Source organism: Myotis davidii, unplaced genomic scaffold (assembly GCF_000327345.1).
Source record: "Myotis davidii unplaced genomic scaffold, ASM32734v1 scaffold803, whole genome shotgun sequence".
NCBI classification, from domain to species: domain Eukaryota; kingdom Metazoa; phylum Chordata; class Mammalia; order Chiroptera; family Vespertilionidae; genus Myotis; species Myotis davidii.
The window spans coordinates 875,883-894,355 of record NW_006295567.1 but is presented as its reverse complement, the minus strand read 5'-3'; the positions used below and the strand labels follow the sequence as shown (position 1 = coordinate 894,355).

The following is an 18,473-nucleotide window of genomic DNA, read 5'->3' as shown; positions in this document are numbered from 1 at the left end:
CCTGCTGCAGGTTTCATTCCATCAGGACACACACCTAACACACCTAGGTTTGGGGTTCAATCCCCAGTCAGTCTGCAGATGGGAGGCAACCGATTTCTCTCTCACATCTCCATCTCTCTCTCTCTCTAACACATCCTTGGGTGAGGATTAAAAAAAAAAAAAATCCTTCTAGGACACTGAGTCCCAGTCTCGGAAAGCAGCAGAGCCCTTTCGGTCAGCAATCTTGCTGCCCGCCCTCCCCCCCAAATATAAGACACGCTCGAGGCAAGGAGTTCTAGATTCAGCACTGGAGGAGGCAGAGGCCGCCCCCTCCGGGCCCCCTTGTCCTGAGCAGGAGGGTCCCTCTCAACAGTGGCCTGGCTGTATTGCCGAGTCATTAGGTCAAAGGCACCATGTCCATTTCTTTTTCCCAAAAGGCCATACCAGGGACAGGAGGGTCAGCCCCTACGCCCTGGCTCTACTCCTCCTACGGTGCCCGCAGGGGCTCATCTGTCAGCTAACAGAGAAGCCCACAGCAGCCCTCCAAAACACTGCATTTCTGACACCGTAGATCTGGGTCTCTGGGCAGAGGGAAGTGGGCAGGGAGCAGGCAGTGCCGCAGGCTGCTGCAGAGCACGGAGCCGAGGCTGAGTCTCGGGACTGGATTAGCAGTGACTGTGGAGCTCCCAGCCTGCTGCCCACAGGGACACGGGGATTACCCAGGCCTCTGGCAGGGGCCCACATTCCCTGCCAGGTCTCAGAACAAGGACCGTCCCTGAGCCGCAACCTGTGGGCCCGGGGTTGTCCACCGCCTCCCACTTCCAGCCGTTAGCCCTCAGCACCCCCCCCTCCCCCGCCAGCCTGGGATGTGTAAATTATTTAAATTGTGGTCCACAGCCTGGGCAGCATCCGCATCCCCCGGGAGCTTGTTAGAGACGCGCATTCATGGACCCCAATTCTAACACTGAGTCACAAGCACCAGAGGAGGGCCAGATCCGTGGCTTGACAAACCCTCCAGGTGACTCTTAACACACTGAAGTTTGAGAACCACTGGCTGGGGTACCTGAGTCCGACCATACCCCGGCCTGATTATGCCCCACACCTAAGACTCCAGGCAGCTTTACCCACAGGCTTCTCCTTCGGGCTCCTCCCACCCTTCACTCACCCGCATTAATTACAACGGTGCTAACGGATTAATATTGTTGGGTGGCACAATTCCACTGCGGTATGTCAACAGCGGCCCCTGGAGGTGTGCAGTGCTACGCCCTGAGAGCCCTTATAGTGGACTTCATTACCCTTTATTATCCCCACGTTACATCTCAGCGACCTGAGGTTCGGAGAGGGGACATGCCTGGCCCAAAGTCACACAGCAAAAAACCCAGAGCCGAACTCCTCTGCTCCTCTGCTTCCTGCTCCGTGGAGAGGTGGCAGCTGTTCCCAGACCTGTCCCCTCACACTCACACTGGGATTTCCTCCAGGGCAAAATCCTTGTCATCACTTCCTGTGGAAAGCCTCCCTGACCTCCCCAGGCCCCTTGACTATACCTGACTGACGGTCTCTGCCTTCTTCCTTAATGGCAGCACCACAATCTGTAATCACGTCACAAAACGATTACTTATGTCTGTTCCCTAACCAGTGGGAAAGCTCCAGTAAGACAGGAAGTGGGCAGACCCCTCTAGACGCTTACCCAATATCCATCCTTTTTCTTACCCAGCAGGTCCTTGATGAGATGCTCAGGAAATTAACTCCTGCTTAGACCCACTACCTGTGGTAAACTGGTATCATTATGTGTCGTTTCACTTAAAGTAGCGGAACCTATTGACACCATCGAGCGGGGACTTGCTGTAGAACCTGATTCTGTGGCAGCTGCGCACCCAGCTAAATGACTACACCCCATCTCCCTGCAGCCAAAGGTGCCAGCTCTGGCTTCCGGTCAGTGAGGAAGTGGCTGGGTACCTAGTGGCACCCAATAAGGGCCTGCTGACTGCAGGGAGGTTCCGCCCGTTCCGGGTGTGCAGCTGGTACTCAGGAAGCACGTCACTAACCAGGCCCAAGAGGGAAAGACCCCACGCGGCCTTGCTCTGGGGAATGTTTTATTGGTTCTGAGATAACAAGGCTGAGGCGAGCTGGGAGGGGCGCAGCGCTGAGGAGGGCAACAGAGGCTGTGCCCTGGGGCAGACATGCTATGTGGGCTCTGCTGGCGGGCTCCCCGGCCCGTCCAGCCGGCAGCGGCTGGGTACATGGCACTTGGCGCCTTGCAGAACCTCTGCGGCTTGGCACTGTGGCCTCCTTGTCGGTGGGCGCCCCACTTTCCAGTTGCAGGAGTTGTGAGTCTTTCACAGTGCGGAGGGTGGGGGTCCGGGGTGGGCACCTCCCCGGGGTGCAAGCAGGCCCCCTCCACCAGTCCATCCTGGGCTCTGGGCAGCTACAGCAGCGGAGCGAGGAGAGCTCCGCCCCTCCTCTCCGGCCTGTGGGAGCTGGGCAGTCCTGGAGGGGCCCTCACGGCCTCAGCGGGACATCATCCGGACGAACTCTGGTGGGTACAGGAGGGTGGGGAGAAAGCAGCCGTCAGGGCCCAGCTCAGGACCCGGCCTCCGAATCGCCCTCAACCTGTCCCCTCGCCATCGCCCTGCTCCTGATTCCATGCTGGTCCCCACCTCCATACGGGCTCCTCCAGTCGTCTTCTACACAGCAGCCGCTCGGGCGTTCTAAGCTGCATATCTGACCCATTCTTAAACCTCTCAGGGACCCCACGGACAATGTCCCATATACTGGCATGAGGGCAGGCCCTCCCAGTGCTGGCCCCAGCTGACCTCTCCGGCCTCATCTCTCCCACTCACCCCCATCTTATGCCCCAACCACACAGCTCTCCCTTCCAGCACCTTAGGTGCCGCTGGCTCCCTCTCCCTCCTCACTTTCCAGCTTTCCTGCTACTTGTCCCCTCTCCCTTCTCTTTTTCAAACTAGACTTTCTCTTTTAGAGCAGTTTTAGGTTCACAGCAAAATTAAGCAGAAAGCACAGAGTTCCCATACTCTCCAGACCTCCACACAGGCACCCCCCCCCCCATTCCCAACAGCTCCACCAGAGTGGTACAATTGTTAAAATTAGTGAACCGACATTGACAGGTCAGTACCACCCCAAGCCCAGGTCACAGGAGGGTCCACTCTTGGTGGTGCCCATTCTATGGGCTTTGACAAGTGTATAATGACACGTATCCACTGTTATAGTCTCGTACCCCATCGTTTCCCTGCCCTAAGAATCCTCAGTCCTCATCCCCCCACCTCCCAGCACAGCCCCCAGCGACCACTGGTCTTTCACTGTCTCCAGTTCTGCCTTTTCCAGAATGTGATAGTTGGATCACACAGTATGCAGCCTTTTCAGATTGGCTTCTTCCACTTAGTAGTATGCATTGAAGTTTTCTTCTTCTCTCTGATACCGTTCCATTGTCTGGTGGTCCACAGTCCACTCATCTACTAAAGCACTTCTTGGTTACCCCAGGTTTGGGCAGTTATGAATGAAGCTGCTATACACGTCCATGTGCAGGCTGCATTTGGATAAACAGCTCTTCCTCCTTTTCCCCTGGTAGCTCCTGCTCACTCCTTAGGCTCTGCTTATTCACAGCCTCCTCCAGGAAGCCCCCCTGTCCCCACAGCCTGCTATACATTCCCTCAGAACAGCAGGAACTACACTGTTGGCTTCTGTTTTCCTCGCTGGTCTTAGGCTCCTCAGGGCGGGGGTCCGGTCTCAGCCCGCAGAGGTGTACAATACGTGCTGGTAGAATAAATGGGGGGCCTGGGCTTTCAGGGGAGGGCCGGCATCTGTGAGGGGCACTTACCTGGACACAGGACATCCGGAGATGTTCGGATCTTGTGGTGGCAAAGCCTTCTCTCCATCTAGTCACATTCTACCCAACTTTGAGGGACAACTACTCTCCATAAAAGGCCTCCCCACTTTGTGCTCTGGACACACTTACAGGCTGGCACATACTCATCCTGCCTTTCTTAGAACTCAGGTATCTGGAGTACAGAGTCAGCGTCTTACTGTCTTTTCCCTGCGTCTCGCAGTGTTCCCAATGGTGTCATGCACAGTGTTATGTGTGGCTGAGATCCCAGGCCTGGGTTTGACACAGCTCTGCCTCTTAGTTAGGTAATCCCAAGCCAGTTATATTACTTCTCTGAGCCTCAGTTTCCCCATCTCATGCGGGACTAATAGTGCAATCCATAGAGTCACTGTGAGCATTAAATGAGATAAAATATGTAAAGCTAATCAGAACAGTGACTCGTACATATATTTACAATAAATGATAATTACTGTAATTGCTACTGATTCCTTAGAAAAAGTGTTCATGTAGCATTAGCCAGGCACTGAGTTATGTGGGAAATGCAGTGATAAAGAAAGGAGGTTCCTCTTCTGGAAAAGTTCAGAGTCAAGTGGAGAGACCATAGTAGCCCTTGGAGGACAGTGTGAAGGACCAGGATGGCCCTGAGGTGCTGTGAGTCCCAAAGGTTCAATCTGGAGAATCGGGGACGAAGGGCTGAACAAAGTGTCCCACTGCTGGGTCTTGAAGGATGAATAGAATTGAGCCCAGGTGACCAACAGAATAAAAGGCATCTTGATAAAAGAACCGTGTGTTAAACAGGAACCTAGCAGGTTCATGGACCACGAGTACTTTGGTGCAGCTGTAGGTGCGGTGGGAGTGAAGGAATGTTTGGAGCTGTGGTCAGATCTTAGGGGCCTGAGTGTCATCGTGAGGAGTGTGGCATTCAGAAAATACTTTCCATGGATGGAGGGTGTGGACAGACAGATGGACAGAGATGGGTGGGGGAAGATGGACACAGTAACGGATGTGTGGGTGAGTAGATGGCTACTGATAGGGAAATGACTAGACAGACAATTAGATCAATGGAAGTATGGGTAGAAATATAGGCAGGTGGTTAAAGATATATAAATATGTGAACGAATGTAGAGAAGTACAGATGCATGGGTTGATGGGTGCATGGATGAATGAATAGGTGAATTATGGAAGAATTAGGCATGAGTGGATAGATAAATGCATGGATAAATGGTTCTATGGTTACTTGTTTAGAGATGGATGAGTGGATAAATAGGACAGATGAAGAGATGGATAAGTGAATAGATGGGATGGATGGATGGATGGATGGATGGATATAGAGATGGGAGGCAGACTGAAGTGGTGCATGGATGGCAGGATGGAAGAGTAGGGGATGGAAAGTGGGAATGAAATGATGGTTGCATGATGGATATACAGTTGGAAGGCTCCATGAATGGTCCCTTTCTCTCCCACTTTCAAGCCCACCTACCTTCAAAGTCCACGTGGCCATCCCCATTGAGGTCCACATCTCGGATAATTTCCTCTATGTCTCGGTGTCCCACCTGATGACCCAGGAGTTTCCTCATGGCCTCTCGCAACTCACTGGTGCTTATCTCCCCATCACCATTGGTGTCAAACTAGAGAGGGCAGGAGGAGGGAGAGGTAGCTATAACATGGAGACCATCAAGAGCAGATCCCAAAGTTGAGCTCCTTCTCCAGAGTCACTGTCCCCTTTCCCCCAGAGACTGTTCTCTGTCCAAGCCCCTTCCTGGTCTGGGACCCAGGGTTCAGGGTTCTTTTCAAGTTGCCATGCTGGAGTTGGGCTTCTAACAGCCTGCCACCCACTGCCTGTCCACTGCCCATGACTCACCTCTCGGAAAGCATCTCGCAGTTCCTTTACACCAATCATATCTGCCGTCTCCGCCAGGAGTTTAGGTCCCATCAGCTCCACAAAGTCATCAAAATCCACTTGGCCACCCACTGGGGACAAAGGAAAGAGCTAGTCATCCATCTAACCATTCCCCTCCAGGCAACGGAAGGTACTACCAACCCCACCCTGACTTGCACAGGGCCAGGTCCAAGCTTTAACCAAAGGCCAAATGATGACAGAGAGGCGACTATGTACAGGTAGTTTGTCAAAGAATGGCTCAGGGAAGTGGCCAGGGGTTGACAAAGGGAACAAATCAGGAAGTGGGTGGAGATAGATACGGATGAGAGAAAGAAACATTAGGTCACAGAGACAGGCAAAGAATTTCAGAGACAGAGACACATGCAGTAAGGCAGAGAGGGAAGCAGAAATTCTGGGCGCCTGGCCCACATGCTCCAAGCCTTACCCTTGTGCAAATGGAAGCTCAACTTCCAACAGGCTCTCTCAGGAGGTACAAGTGACTCCGGGCCCCAAGCAGCTGCTAACAGGCCTGCTCAGCAACAGCTTTCCCCAGTGACTGGCAGGAGTTTGGGGGGTAAGTGCCCCAGGTGAGGGCTACGGGCCAGCCCTGAGGGGAGCTGCTACACTGACTCCCCAAGTTCCCCAACAGAATTAGGCTCGGGTCAGTGGCTTGAGAATGCACCCTTTGCTGGCTTCCTCTTCCCTGTCTCACTGCCCTATTCGTCGCCTATTAAATAAATGGCCTGTGCGGTCAAGCTCTTGCCTCAGGCTTGCTTCTGAGAGAACCCAGACCAGAGGAAAACAGTGATAACAGCACCCCTCTGTTCAACTCGCTGCGGGCCAGGTATGGGGCTGCTTTAACTATAGTCCCTCGGTGACTCCCCGAGCTTCTCTCCCCCTGCCACACCCCTCATTTTCCAGGGGAGGAAACGGGTACGGGTACGTGGTTTCCCCCAGGCCACAGAGCTGCAGAGAGGTGGGCTCAGAACTTGCACCCGGGCCTGAGTGACTGCAGAGGGCTGCAGAGGTGAGGACGGGAGGGAAGGAGGTGCCCAGTGCCCAGTGGAGGGACTCACGGTTCATGTTGATCTGCTGGGACAGCTCGATAAGCTCCATCTCGGTGGGCATGTAGCCCATGGTGCGCATGCAGTTGCCCAGGTCTCGGCAGTTGATGTAGCCGTCTTTGTCCTTGTCAAATTCTCTGAAGGCCTCTCGGAGCTCTGGGGAAGGGAAGAAAGGTGGACATGGTTGGGGCTGGGAACTGCAGAGCCTCTGGAGCCAGAGGCAGACATAGGGCCCACGAGCGTGGACAGCCAGAGCCGGAGCTGCCGGCTGTACACTCCTCTGACCCCAGCGCCCTACCAGCCCCTGTCCCTGGAGGTCAGGGGGTCTCCCTGCCCTCAGCTTCCTGGATGGCTGAGGCACCCTCTCCCCTAAGGGGCCGGGTCTCACCTTCAATCTCCTCTGGCCGCAGTGATCTGTCCTGAAACAGAAGAACGTGTCCTGTTAGCAGCTGCCAGGGGCCCGGAGCCACAAAGTCCAACCTGAGGGCCATGCAAGTGGCAGCAGGCGCTGGTGGAGCTGGCGGGGCTGCAGCCAAGCATGCCTGGGCCGTGTCCTTGAGGGGGAAATGAGCACCCCCACATCTCCCACAGCATGGCCGATGCCCAGGGCCCCAGAGCCCCATGCAGCCGGGGCACAGGCCTTCTACACCCAGCCCCTTGTTTCAGACACGAGAATGTGTCCGAGGACGGAGCTGGTCCGAGGCAGAAACCTGTAAATGAAACAGCGTCAGCGGGAGGTCACCGCAGAGAGGAGGCCTGCAAGGTAATGGGAAGGAGCAGAGGGGGCTGAGGAGAGAAAGCAGGGACCAGGCAGGCAGCCCGAGGGAGACGGAGGGGAGGACCCGAGGTGTGGAGGCAGGGTTAGGGCTGCGCCCTGCTTCCCAGGCACTGCTCTACCTTCTCCAATTTGACCCCCATGCTACACCCTGCCCTGCCACGGGCACAGCATAGGAGCCTGGGGGCTGCCAGTGCCTCCGGCCGCCGCCAGGCCCCAAAACACACATCCAAAGCGTCAATCAGGGCCCAGCTCTCCTTGGGGAGCCAAGGAGATCCTGGGTCTTGGCATCACAGCAGATGGCAGAGGAGTCTCCAAAGAGCAGGCTCGGAGGACGCAGGGGGCAGCTCCAGCTGGTGAGGGGCCCATTGCCCTGGGCCTGCCCAGGAGGGACACAGACTGGCACGAAATGGATGGCTGCCCAGCTGGACCTGCTTAGTAAGCTCCCAAACTGGTCCACGGGGCTCCTCCTCCCCAGATGGCACAGGTCTCTGCCTCTGGGCAGGGAGAACATGGGGCAGGTGTGCCCGCCCTGAGGAAGCGCGCCAGGTAGAGGCACACCTGTCATGAACACAGACACGTGGTGTGCCACCGTGAGCGGGAGGCATCTCAGCTGTGCACACAGGCTGTTCTAGCCAACAGGGCCAGGGTGCCCACCCACTCCAAACTGGCCCCGGGGCAAGGGACTCTGGGAAATCTGAGAATCTTCTAGAAAGGGGCTCCTGAGCAACAGCTAGTGGAACAAGCAGGTGCACAGGCCGGTGCTTAGGAGTGGCTGTAGGTGGCGGACAGTGTGGAGTGTGTCCGTGCGCCTGGGCCCGGCGGCTGCAAACCCCGGGTCCTGCAGGTGGCGTCTCTAGCTGAGGGTGGTCACTGAGGTGTGTCTGTCTCTGTTAGGTGCCTACGGCGCACAGCGTGCGGGTTGTGCGGGTCGTTACGCTTTCGCATACCTAATCCGGCCTCTGTCACCCACTAGCTGCTCCAACTCAGACTTGGGGCTTGGGTTTTTGCGGTGCCCACACCCCCAGTAAGTGCAAGCGAGCGAGCAAGCGAGGACGTGCCCGCGCACGCACACACGGAGGACTCTCGCTAGGACAAGTTACTCAGATATAGCAAGTCCTTCCCACCGGTCAGGCTCCAGCAGCCCCCACTTCTCCAGGACCCAGCTCGGAGGCACTGGAGAGAAGAGAGGTGCTGCTGCCCCCACTGCACCTCCTCATTCATCTTGCATAGACAGGGTCAGGGAGCGGAAAGCCAGGTGCCCCGCTGCGGGGGGCGTGGGGGCTGGCTGAGTCCTGGTGGCTGGTGCTTGGGTTGCCCCCACCCCGGGTGCAGAGTGGGGAGTTGTGTACTGTGCTTGGAGCAGAGCCAGAGATGTCCTCCCGGGTGGCAGGAAGACCACGAGCCATTGGGGGGTGGGGCAGGTGGAATGGAGCATACACATACTCCTTTCACTCCAGCATAATGGTCGGGGGGAAGAGCTCGGCCTCTAGAGTCACACAGACCCAGGTGCAAAGCTCAGATCTGCTGCTTCCTAGCCATGGGCCTGGAGCAGGTCACTTCTGTGGCCTAGCCAGTCTCCGCACCTGTAAATAGGTCAGTGCCAGGCCCCTGCCAGGGCCTCAGTGAGCATACCGTGAGACAAGACATGTAGCATGTAGCACGTGGCATTCAGGAAATGGAACCTACAAACATTTCCACCTGTGACACCATCCTTGTTCCCCCCTCCCTGTGGCTGTCCAATGCCTGCAGGAGGCTGTCCAGTAGAGTAGCCACACGTGGCTATTTAATCCGAATGGGAATGAAACAGAATTAACAGCCAGTTCCTCAGCTGCACTAGTCCCGTGTCCAGTGCTCCACGGCCACACGTGGCCAGTGCCGCCATAGTGGACAGTGCAGATCTCAGGAGGCTTCCATCCTGGCAAGTCCCCTGGACAGTGCTGTGTGCTCAGCCTAGTCAGACGCCCGAGTCTGAGTCCTCCCTCCACCACCCACAAGCTGTTACCTTCAGCAGGTTACTTCTCCAACTCAGTTTCCTCATCTGTAAAATGGGGTAATAGTACCTACCTCTTGGAGTGGCTCTGTGTCTTAAGCGAGGCAATGGGCCAAAGCTCTTAGCACAGTGCCGGGCACACAGTAAGTGTTCAAAAAGTCTCCCCAAACGTGCCCTGGCTGGTGTGGCTCAGTTGGTTGAGTGTATCCCATGCACCAAAAGGTCACAGGTTCGACTCCCAGTCAGGATGTGGTGCAGAGAGGAGACAGCTGACTGATGTTCCTCTCTCTCTCCCTCTGCCTTCTCTCTCTAAAATCAATAAAAACACGTGTATTTTTTAAAATCTCCTAACAATGTTGGCTGCTGTCATCATTCCTTGCTGGTGGAGGTGGGCTCAGCAGTGCTCTGCAGCCATGAGCGGGAGACTTCAGGGGTCAGATTTGCAAACGGAGGGTTTGAGGTGTGTCTGCGGGGGGAGGCACACTTCTGTGGACAGAGCCCCTCCTCTTCCCTGCACCTCCTCACGCCCGTGAAGCCAAGCCGAGCCAGCTCCACCGGGGCCGACTTACGTACGGGCTGCCTGTTCTCAGCGAAGCCCTTGCGCAGGAAGATGCAGGCAGGGCCCAGCAGGGTGTGCGTGATGGCGCCGTTCTGGGCCAGCATCAGGAGCGGTCCCGGGAGCTCGCCGCTGGCCGCCAGCCCCTCCTCGCCGGCCTGCACCACTCTGTAGCTGGCAGTCTCCTCCTGGCGCATCTTCAGCCAGCACCACGCAAATGCAAAAGAGAGGCAGGCATCAGCTCCCTGCCCAGCGGGCCTCCTGGAAGGGGCTCCTCAAGAGCAGACCCTGGGAGTCCAACAGCAGGTTCAGAGAGCCCTCAGAGGCACGGGGGCAGCGTCCATTGGTCCGCCAGATGGAGTCTCCAATCCTTGACTGAAGCAGATGCTCCAGGGAGAGCTGGGTGTGGTGGTGACCAGGTGGCTCATGTGCACGCGCGTGCACGCACACACACACAGACACACACACACACACACACGACACATACGTGTACCTAGAATCACACTCACGTGCATGCAAAGCCTCAGAGAGAAAGGCAGGCAGCAGGAGGCTTCTGTTCCCACCAATGGGAAGTTTTCATTAAGAGATGAATGGAATACATCCTTTTCCAACATTGCCCCAATGTCCCAGCACAAACCCTGGGGCTAAGCTCCCAAACTGACTCCTGACTCTACCCCCACGGACCCCACTGGTCCCCACTGGACCCCACTGGAATGCAGTGAGGACAATCAGAGCAGAACGTGGCGAGCAGGCTCGGCTAGACTGGAGGCTGCAAACACAGGGGCCACAGCTAACAGAGGGAGCGCAGGTGTAAGAGGTGGGAGACCGGGACTACATGAGTCTGTCTGAAGGAGCAGCACTACGGAACTCCAGCCCAAGGTTGCCAGAGACCTTCTGGTGGGCGTGGGCGACACCAAGCACGCCTGTGGGTCGGATCCCACCATTTGCAACCTCGACACTAGACTCTCTCACCAGCAAGTCTCCTCCCGCTCCCGCCTTCCCTGGCTCCCTGCCGGGCCCAGCCTGCCTGCGACCTCTGAGGCTGAGACAGGGGCCGCTGCTACCGAATATAGCTGTGCCCCAGGCCCGGCCAATCCAGTCTCCGCCCTGATGGTTCCCATGCAGCTATAAAAAGTCAGCGCTGCCCACAGACTGCCCCCACCCCACCCCCACCCCCAGGGCAGCATCAGCGTCAGCATCAGACACAACTTTCTATCCCACCCCGGCTCCCCAAGACGCCCAGGGCCCCACACCCACCCTTCATCTCGCCACACTCTTCTTCCTGCCAGTTCCTCGAGCTCAGCGGTTCTCAACCTGTGGGTCGCGACCCCTTTGGGGGTCGAACGACCCTTTCACAGGGGTCACCTAAGACCATCGGAAAACACATATATAATTATATATAGTTTTGTGCTTTAACTATGTTCCATTTGTAACAATGAAATTGGGCGTCACCACAACATGAGGAACGGTATTAAAGGGTCGGGGCGTTAGGAAGGTTGAGAACCGCTGCTCTAGCTCCATGAAGGCCACGCCCAGAGGACGATCCTAACGTCGGGGCGGCCTGGCCCCCCGGGCCGAGAAGCGGAACAACCTGCCCATCTCACCTTGTCCTCTCCTGTGCCTTCTCCCCAGCGCCCCACACTGTGGGCTGCACACTAGACTCCCTTCCCCGTCCAGGCCCAGAGGGAGACAGTGTTCTGGTTCCTCGAAGGAACCGCAGCCGCTCACATTCACGGTGAAGCACCTCAGCCCAAGGCCCAAGTTCAGTGAGTGCCATAGGGCCAGGCTCAGGGCGCCTCAGAGCCTAAGGGGTGTCAGGTGGACCAATGGCCGTTCGGATTTATGCCAAGTGAGGTCAAAGCCTCGCCCACACTCACACAGGCCTCAGGGACGTAGCTGGAGTGAGGGCAGAGCCAGAGGGGCGCTCCTGGTGAGGCCGGCCCCCAGGAAGCCTGGGATTCCCGTGGCTTAGCCCTGGACGCAGTCTTCGGAGGTGCCCGTGGAGAGGCAGCCTTTAGTCCTAGTGACTCGCACACACTTGGCTCAGAGTGACACAGCCCAGGAGGTGACACGGCAGCAGGCGCAGAACTGATAGGTGCTTTTGGACACTGACTTTGGGCTCCCAACTCCGGCTCTGCCACCTGCTTGCTTTGTGACCGGGGGCAGGTCACGTCACCTGTCTGTGCTCCATTTCCTTCTCTATGCCACGGGCATGGGCATGGTGACGCACAGGATTCCTGTGAGAATCCATGAGCTATTGCATAGTGCCTACAGCATGGTGAGGGTGGGATAGACGGAGCTGCCACGGTGACGACGGTGACAGGGATGCAGCTTAGAGAGATGTTGGTGCAGAAGGCAGTCACTTCTGGCCTCAGAGGAAGTGGAGAATATCTGCCCATCAGAAAGAAGTGAGGAGGATGGAGAATTTGCTCCCACAGAGAACGCGCCAGTGGTGCCCAAGGAATTGCCACCGCATCTCTGGATGGTAATCCTGCCCGGCACCACGCTGCCCTGGGAAGCGGCTGTTCTACCCGGCCAGTGATGGCACCCGACAGCCTGGTCTGCCTGCTCAGAGCCTGGAGCGGCCGCCTCTCACCATTACCAGTTCCCCGAGTACCACTCAGGAAGCCAAGTGGGCAGCGGCCCACAGGCTGACCATGTCTCCTGGCACCGAGGGGCCGTCTCCTGAGTGTGGCCTAGCAACAGGAGGGCCCAGCAGGCCTCAGGACCTAACAGCTTTCTAACAACAGAGCTGGCCAAGAGTCTGCAGGTCAGAGCTCCCCACACGGAGGGACTCAGGAGAAGATGAGTGAGTAAGCACTTGGTGAGGTAGGAGAGGCGACTGCCGTAGCCGGTGGGAATTTGGACCAGATGACGTGTAAGGGCAGACTCAGAGATCTAAGAATAACGTTTTTGACAGCAGGAAGAAGAGAAAGGCAAAAATAAAAAATAAAAATACCAGCTCTGGACTCACACAGACCAGGGTTTAAATCCCAGCTCAGAGTCTGTGTGGCCTCAGCCAAAAGAACTATTTGGTGGAAAAGAGAAAGTAAGATAGCAAGTTGGATACATTGTGAATATTCAGGAAAAAGCAATTATTATTTTTATAAAAAAAACATGACATTTCCCTGGCCGGGTGGCTCAGTTGGTTAGAGCATTGTTCCGATACGCCAAGGTTTCGAGTTTGATCCCTGGTCAGGGCATATGCAAGAAGCAACCAATTAATGCATAAATAAGTGAAATAACAAACCGATGTTTCTCTCTTTCTCTCTAAAATGAATTTTAAAATGTTTTAAATATAAAAACATGAAATTAAATGCAGTAAGTTGCATGATCTTTAACCTTACTCCACGGACTCAAAACCTCTCCTATATTCTTTTTCCTCCATCCCTCTTTTCAGAAAACCCAGAGTGGAAAAATTATGATTACAACAATGTTACTAGCTAACATTTGCTGAGTACTATATTCCAGGTAGTGAATATAGTGCACAACACTTTTAGTTCTCACAATCACCTTGCAAGGTGAGTACTAGTATTTATACTTGATGGACAAAAGAACTGAGGCCCAGAGAAGTCAATTAACTTACCCAAAGTCACACAGCTGGAAAGCGGAGACCTGAGAAGCCTGATTCCTAAGCCCTGCTTGTAAGGAAGGTGGGTGGGGTGGAACCAAAGGCCAATTCTTATTCTTAAGCTCACCTCTTCAAGCCCTGGACAGAGCCAGGGGAGGGCTTTCACCCTGTGGGCCTTTAAACTAATTCTGATCCGTTTCTGTTCCTCTGCAACAGCGTGGAGGCCACTTCTGGTACAAAGACTCCGCTAAGAAGATAGCAGGTGATGGGGGGAGGGTGCGCAGAAGAAACAGCCACCCCTCAGAAGGGTGTGAGGAGCAGCAAAGATGAAAAGGGATTGGGGGTGAGCAGCATCGCCACATGAGGAAGCCGATGAGCAGCAGAGAAGCCTGAGGTGCCCTAAATGGAGAGGCTGCCAAACGGACGGAGGAGTGAGGATGGGTTGGGGCAGAGGCGCCGTTAGCTCACCTGAGACCGTGGTAAGTGTCACTTAACCTCCGTGGCAATTAAGCTCCTTGTCTGGGAGATGGAAGCCCTGCAGGAAAACGTCCCTATCGTGCCGCTTCCTTTAGATGCTATGGAGGAGCGTCTTACACGGCCTGACCGCAGAGGGCCGGGCACGGGCGGAGGGCACTTGAAGCAAAGCCCTGTCGATGCCAGCCCAGTGCTTATTTGCTTCCCAAAAGGAATTCTTGCAAAAAGACAGCGTGCTGGTGTGGGAGCAATAAATCCGCTACAGGAAGTGACACGCGGACCCTCTGACTCGACATTCTTTCTCAGTGGAGACAGTTCTGGTCCCTGAACCAGCCTGGTCCCAGTTGAGATTCTCTGACCTGGTTCCTTTCAGTGGCAACAGGATCTACTTCACAACCCGCAGCCCTGCAGGTGTAGAGACCACCAGGGGGGTCAGAGGCCCTCCTGCTGAGAAGGCTTAGCAGCAGCCAGGTCAAAGCTCAACCCCCTTCCAGTCCTGCCAGTGCCAAGGGGTCTGCCGCTGACATCCTAAGGACCACGCTTTTCACTCACATCCAGCAGCCATGTGGCTCTTTCCTAAATCTCGTACCGATTCCCAAACACAGTCCCCCATGCAGCTCCAAGTCCCAACCGCCTGGGACATAGGAAACTGTGACAGGAGGTAACCGGAGCTCAGAACAGGGCAGCAGCTCTAGGCAGAGCCCACGGGAAGGTGACAAACCTCAGATGCCCACCCCTCCATGCCCAACCGCTGGGGCCGATGGGAAGATGCCCCAGTCCCCCAGCCCAGGTTTGGAAGCCCAGGAACATACCTTCCTGGAGAGATTTCTCAGTGGAGACTTGACGCAGTTGCCCATCCTAAGCTGAGGCAGCGCCTCTCAGGATCCCGGGGGCCATGGAGGAGGCTCTCGGGGCTGAGACCTCGGTCCGGTCCCGCCAAGCCCAGCCTCCCTCTGCCCTCTGCCCGCGTCGCTCTTCCTCCAGCACCGAGCCCTCCTGCGCGCGTGCTCTCTCACCCGTCCGCCTGCTCCTGCTGATTTTTTTTTTTTTTGGTGGATTGTGTGTGTGTGGGGGGGGTAACTTTCTGGGCACTTACTTAAGGAGGTGAAGGCAGGAGGGGAGCGTGCAGGGCACAGAGAAAATCACCACGAGAGCTGCTGGCAGAGGGCAGCGGAGCTGGAGAAGGCGGCCAGAGCAGCCCCACCAGATTAGCGCTCAGTCCCCTTCCCGCAGCCCCTCCTCTCCCGGCTGCCAGAGCTGCGGAGAGACTGCCTGGGGAGGGGGCCCCCAAGGGCAGCTGCAGCTGGGAATTAGGCCAGCAGACCCAGGAGGGGAATCAGGCTAGTTTGGGTCCCCAAAGCCAGGGTGCCTCCCAGCTGTGTGCTAGCGTTCACACACACACACACACACACGCACGCACACACACACGCGCACGCACACATGCACACACATGCACACGGAAGCACACGCACGCACGCGCACACACACATGCGCGCACACGGAAGTACACAGGGACAAACACAGGACTGCCTCCTGACAAGTGCAGCTGGATTGAGCAGGCAGCTCCAGCTGAGGGCCTGGGGGAGTTGTGACGGCTCCATCACGCTCGTTTTCCACACCTGCCTCGGCCTGGAATGGGATGAGGCTCGGGGCTGGAAGCTCAGCTGAGCGAACCGCAGTTAGTCCCAGGGCGCAGTCTTGGAGGGTGTGAGTGAGGGCCACTGGCCTCGTGGTCCTCCGCCTAATCCGAGCCAGGATCTCTCACCAGCTTCCTCGGGGCGTGGAGCAGAGAGGCCGCCCTTGGCAAAGCGGCCTTCGAGGTCCCACGATGGACCTTTGAGGGGACTGGCTCTGCCTCCTCTCCAGGCTCCAGCTGTGATGTCAGTCATCTCAAGCCTCATGTCCCAGTGGAGATCTACAGCCCCAGCCGGACGCCCCAAGAGGGAAGTCCCATCCTGGCACCCAGCTTTCCCCAGCAGGGGGCGCCAGAGGCAGGAACACCCTTACACGCAGGCCTGAGCGGTCAGTCCAGAGGGGCTCCTCTCCCCGGGCTTTCTGCCCCGTTTCGAGTGGCTGGTCAGACCTAAGGGACGATGAGTGGGAGGCCTTGCCCAGAAGGTGCCAGAGGCTTGGTCCCAGGGAGCCGGGGAAGGAGGTCCCTGGATAGCTCTTGTCGACAGAGCTGCCGCTGACAATGTCACTGACATGGGGAGGGTTTAATCAGGCTACTCAGCGGCCGTGTTTGGGAATTCCCGGAGAGGGAATGGGAGGAGGAGGGGTGCCCCCGAGGACCGATGGAGGAGGCTGGGGAGTTGTTTCGCCTAACGTGTGGAAAGGAGTGAGGACACTGGGGCGTTGGAGTTGAAAGAGCAAGCAGCCAACTTAAGTGCCTTCTCCAAAGCCCTGTTCCTTGGAAATAGCTTAAAGCAGCATCTGGGGTCAGGGGTCAGGGTCATTCATGAAGAAGAGCAATGGAGATGAATGAGAGGACCAGCAGGCCTGGGGTCGAGTGCTGGCTCTGCTGGCTTCTGACTTCTCACGTTCCAGAGCTTGAGTTTCCGTGCCTGGAAAATGGGGTTTCCTCTCTCTTACTTAAAATGCCTACATGGCAACGTGCATGGCACATACGAGGACTCCATAAGCAATTACTAAAATGGAGAAAGAAGGGCCATTTGTCCAGTATTTATGTGCCAGGCACTGTGCCTGGCCCTGAGAGCCTGGGGAACAAGAGAAACACAGTCCCTGCTTTCAAGGAGCTTCCATTCTAGCAGGTGGGCAAGAGCTATGACACAGCTAGGAACACACTGACTGCGTTACACGTTAGCTACTTGCTATGAAGGGGAAGCACAAACTCTAGGAATGCACCTTAATTCAGGAAGATCAGAAAAGACATGCAGGCCAAAGCCAGGAAACTGGCCACCTGCAGATTCTGTTGGAAAGCTAGGGCTCGCAAATGAGGTATGATAGCATTATAGCCCTGAGACCTATATGATTTAATTAACCAATGTCACCCCAATAAATTCAATAGAAAATTAAAATTGAAAAATTTTAAGTAAAAAGAAAAAGAAAGAAAAGAAAAAGAAAGAAAGAAAAGCTAGAACTCACCAGGGACCCCATAGGGAGAGGCGTCGAGCTTCACCAGGAACCCAGTTCATACGCACGACATGAGCAGATACATGCGCAGGCAGGCAGCACAGTGTAAAGCAGCTTCCCTCCCTGGCCGCCGATGAGACCCACGGGGAGCTTCCCGGGAGAGGCTGGCTCACCAGGCACAGGTGGGCTCCGGACATTGCCGATGAGCGTATCCAGGTAACTAACCTGCAGCCAGTGTTGAGAACTACTGACACGGACTCCTGGTTAGAGCTTGGAGTGCAGAGTCAGACCTGGGTTCCAACCTTGCCCTGCTGCCTAGCAACTACTGGCTGATCTTGAGGACAGTTCATCTTTCTGAGCCTCAGTTCCTTTATTGATCAAATGGGTACTCTAATAACCCTTCACTCCAGGGGTCTGCCGAGGAGTTAACGAGACAATACATGCAAAGGGCTTGGCACAGTGCCACAAGCATCGGTCTTTTATGGCCAGGGCACCCACTCCTGCCCCCTGCAGGCCATCCCAGAGCACAGCACCCACTTGTCAACCTTGAGATGTGCCTGTCCTTGGAAACAGCACCCAGGACAGCTGTCTCCTGCAGGAAAGGCACACTCTTCAAAATGCTGCTCACTTTGGATGTAGATATTTGGATATGGGTCAGAGGTTTTGCTTGTAATGGACCGTGTGGACAGTTAAATAAGATAATAAATCATACCCCTCAACATGAAGCCTGGCACATAGTAGACACTCAATAAATGCTAGTATGATATTAAAGAATGTAGAATGTGGAGTCCCAATGGCTGGATTTGAGGCCCAGTTTACCATTTCCTAACCACATGGCCTGCATAAATGATTCAATTTCTCTGGATCCCAGTTTCCTTAATTATAACATGGAAATAAAGACCTGACCTTTCAATTTTGGATGATTATGGTGAAGACCATGAGCTACAGATATGAAAATACTGTTAAGTAAAGGCTTTGCAACGTAAGGTATTATTTCTGCCCTCCTTTGTCACCCGGGAAAAAAAAGATTAAAATAATAAATTCCTGATCTTAACTTGTTAAATGAAAAGTCAGGTACTTTGAAGAAACCCATCATTCTTTAGGGAAGAGGATGCAGTATTAACTTGAGTCTTCAGGGCAGGAAGGGATTCAGGGATTCAAACCTAGAGCTTGCTTAAGCTGTGTTTGGCTCTTCGGGAGGGGTGCTGGTGATTGGAAGGGGCAGATGGCTTGACCTTCAGCAGAAAA

The 18,473-nt window shown here is 55.5% G+C and overlaps 1 protein-coding gene across 2 annotated transcripts; it reads right to left on the bottom strand.

Moving 5' to 3' along the window:
* Positions 1-2,055: 2,055 nt before the first annotated feature.
* Positions 2,056-15,148, bottom strand: CABP1 (calcium binding protein 1). 2 transcript variants are annotated; one of them, XM_006770306.2, is made up of 7 exons: positions 14,945-15,148; positions 10,105-10,284; positions 7,152-7,182; positions 6,776-6,919; positions 5,682-5,791; positions 5,301-5,448; positions 2,056-2,512 (listed from the first exon to the last, which is right to left on the bottom strand). In XM_006770306.2, exons 1-7 carry the CDS (start codon positions 14,987-14,989, stop codon positions 2,487-2,489), a joined length of 684 nt encoding a protein of 227 aa, XP_006770369.1. In that variant the 5' UTR covers positions 14,990-15,148; the 3' UTR covers positions 2,056-2,486. The 2 variants fall into 2 exon arrangements, with proteins under 2 accessions (XP_006770369.1, XP_006770370.1); XM_006770307.1 differs by lacking the exon at positions 10,105-10,284 and having other exon boundaries at positions 14,945-15,119.
* Positions 15,149-18,473: the final 3,325 nt, after the last annotated feature.

Coding starts and splice junctions, on each gene's coding strand:
- CABP1 (XM_006770306.2), bottom strand. CDS start 14,989: ATGGGCAACTGCGTCAAGTCTCCACTGAGAAATCTCTCCAGGAAG. Junction 10,285..14,944: donor TGAGAAATCTCTCCAGGAAG/GTATGTTCCTGG, acceptor TGCTGGCTGAAG/ATGCGCCAGGAGGAGACTGC. Junction 5,792..6,775: donor CCAGCAGATCAACATGAACC/GTGAGTCCCTCC, acceptor CTTTGTCCCCAG/TGGGTGGCCAAGTGGATTTT.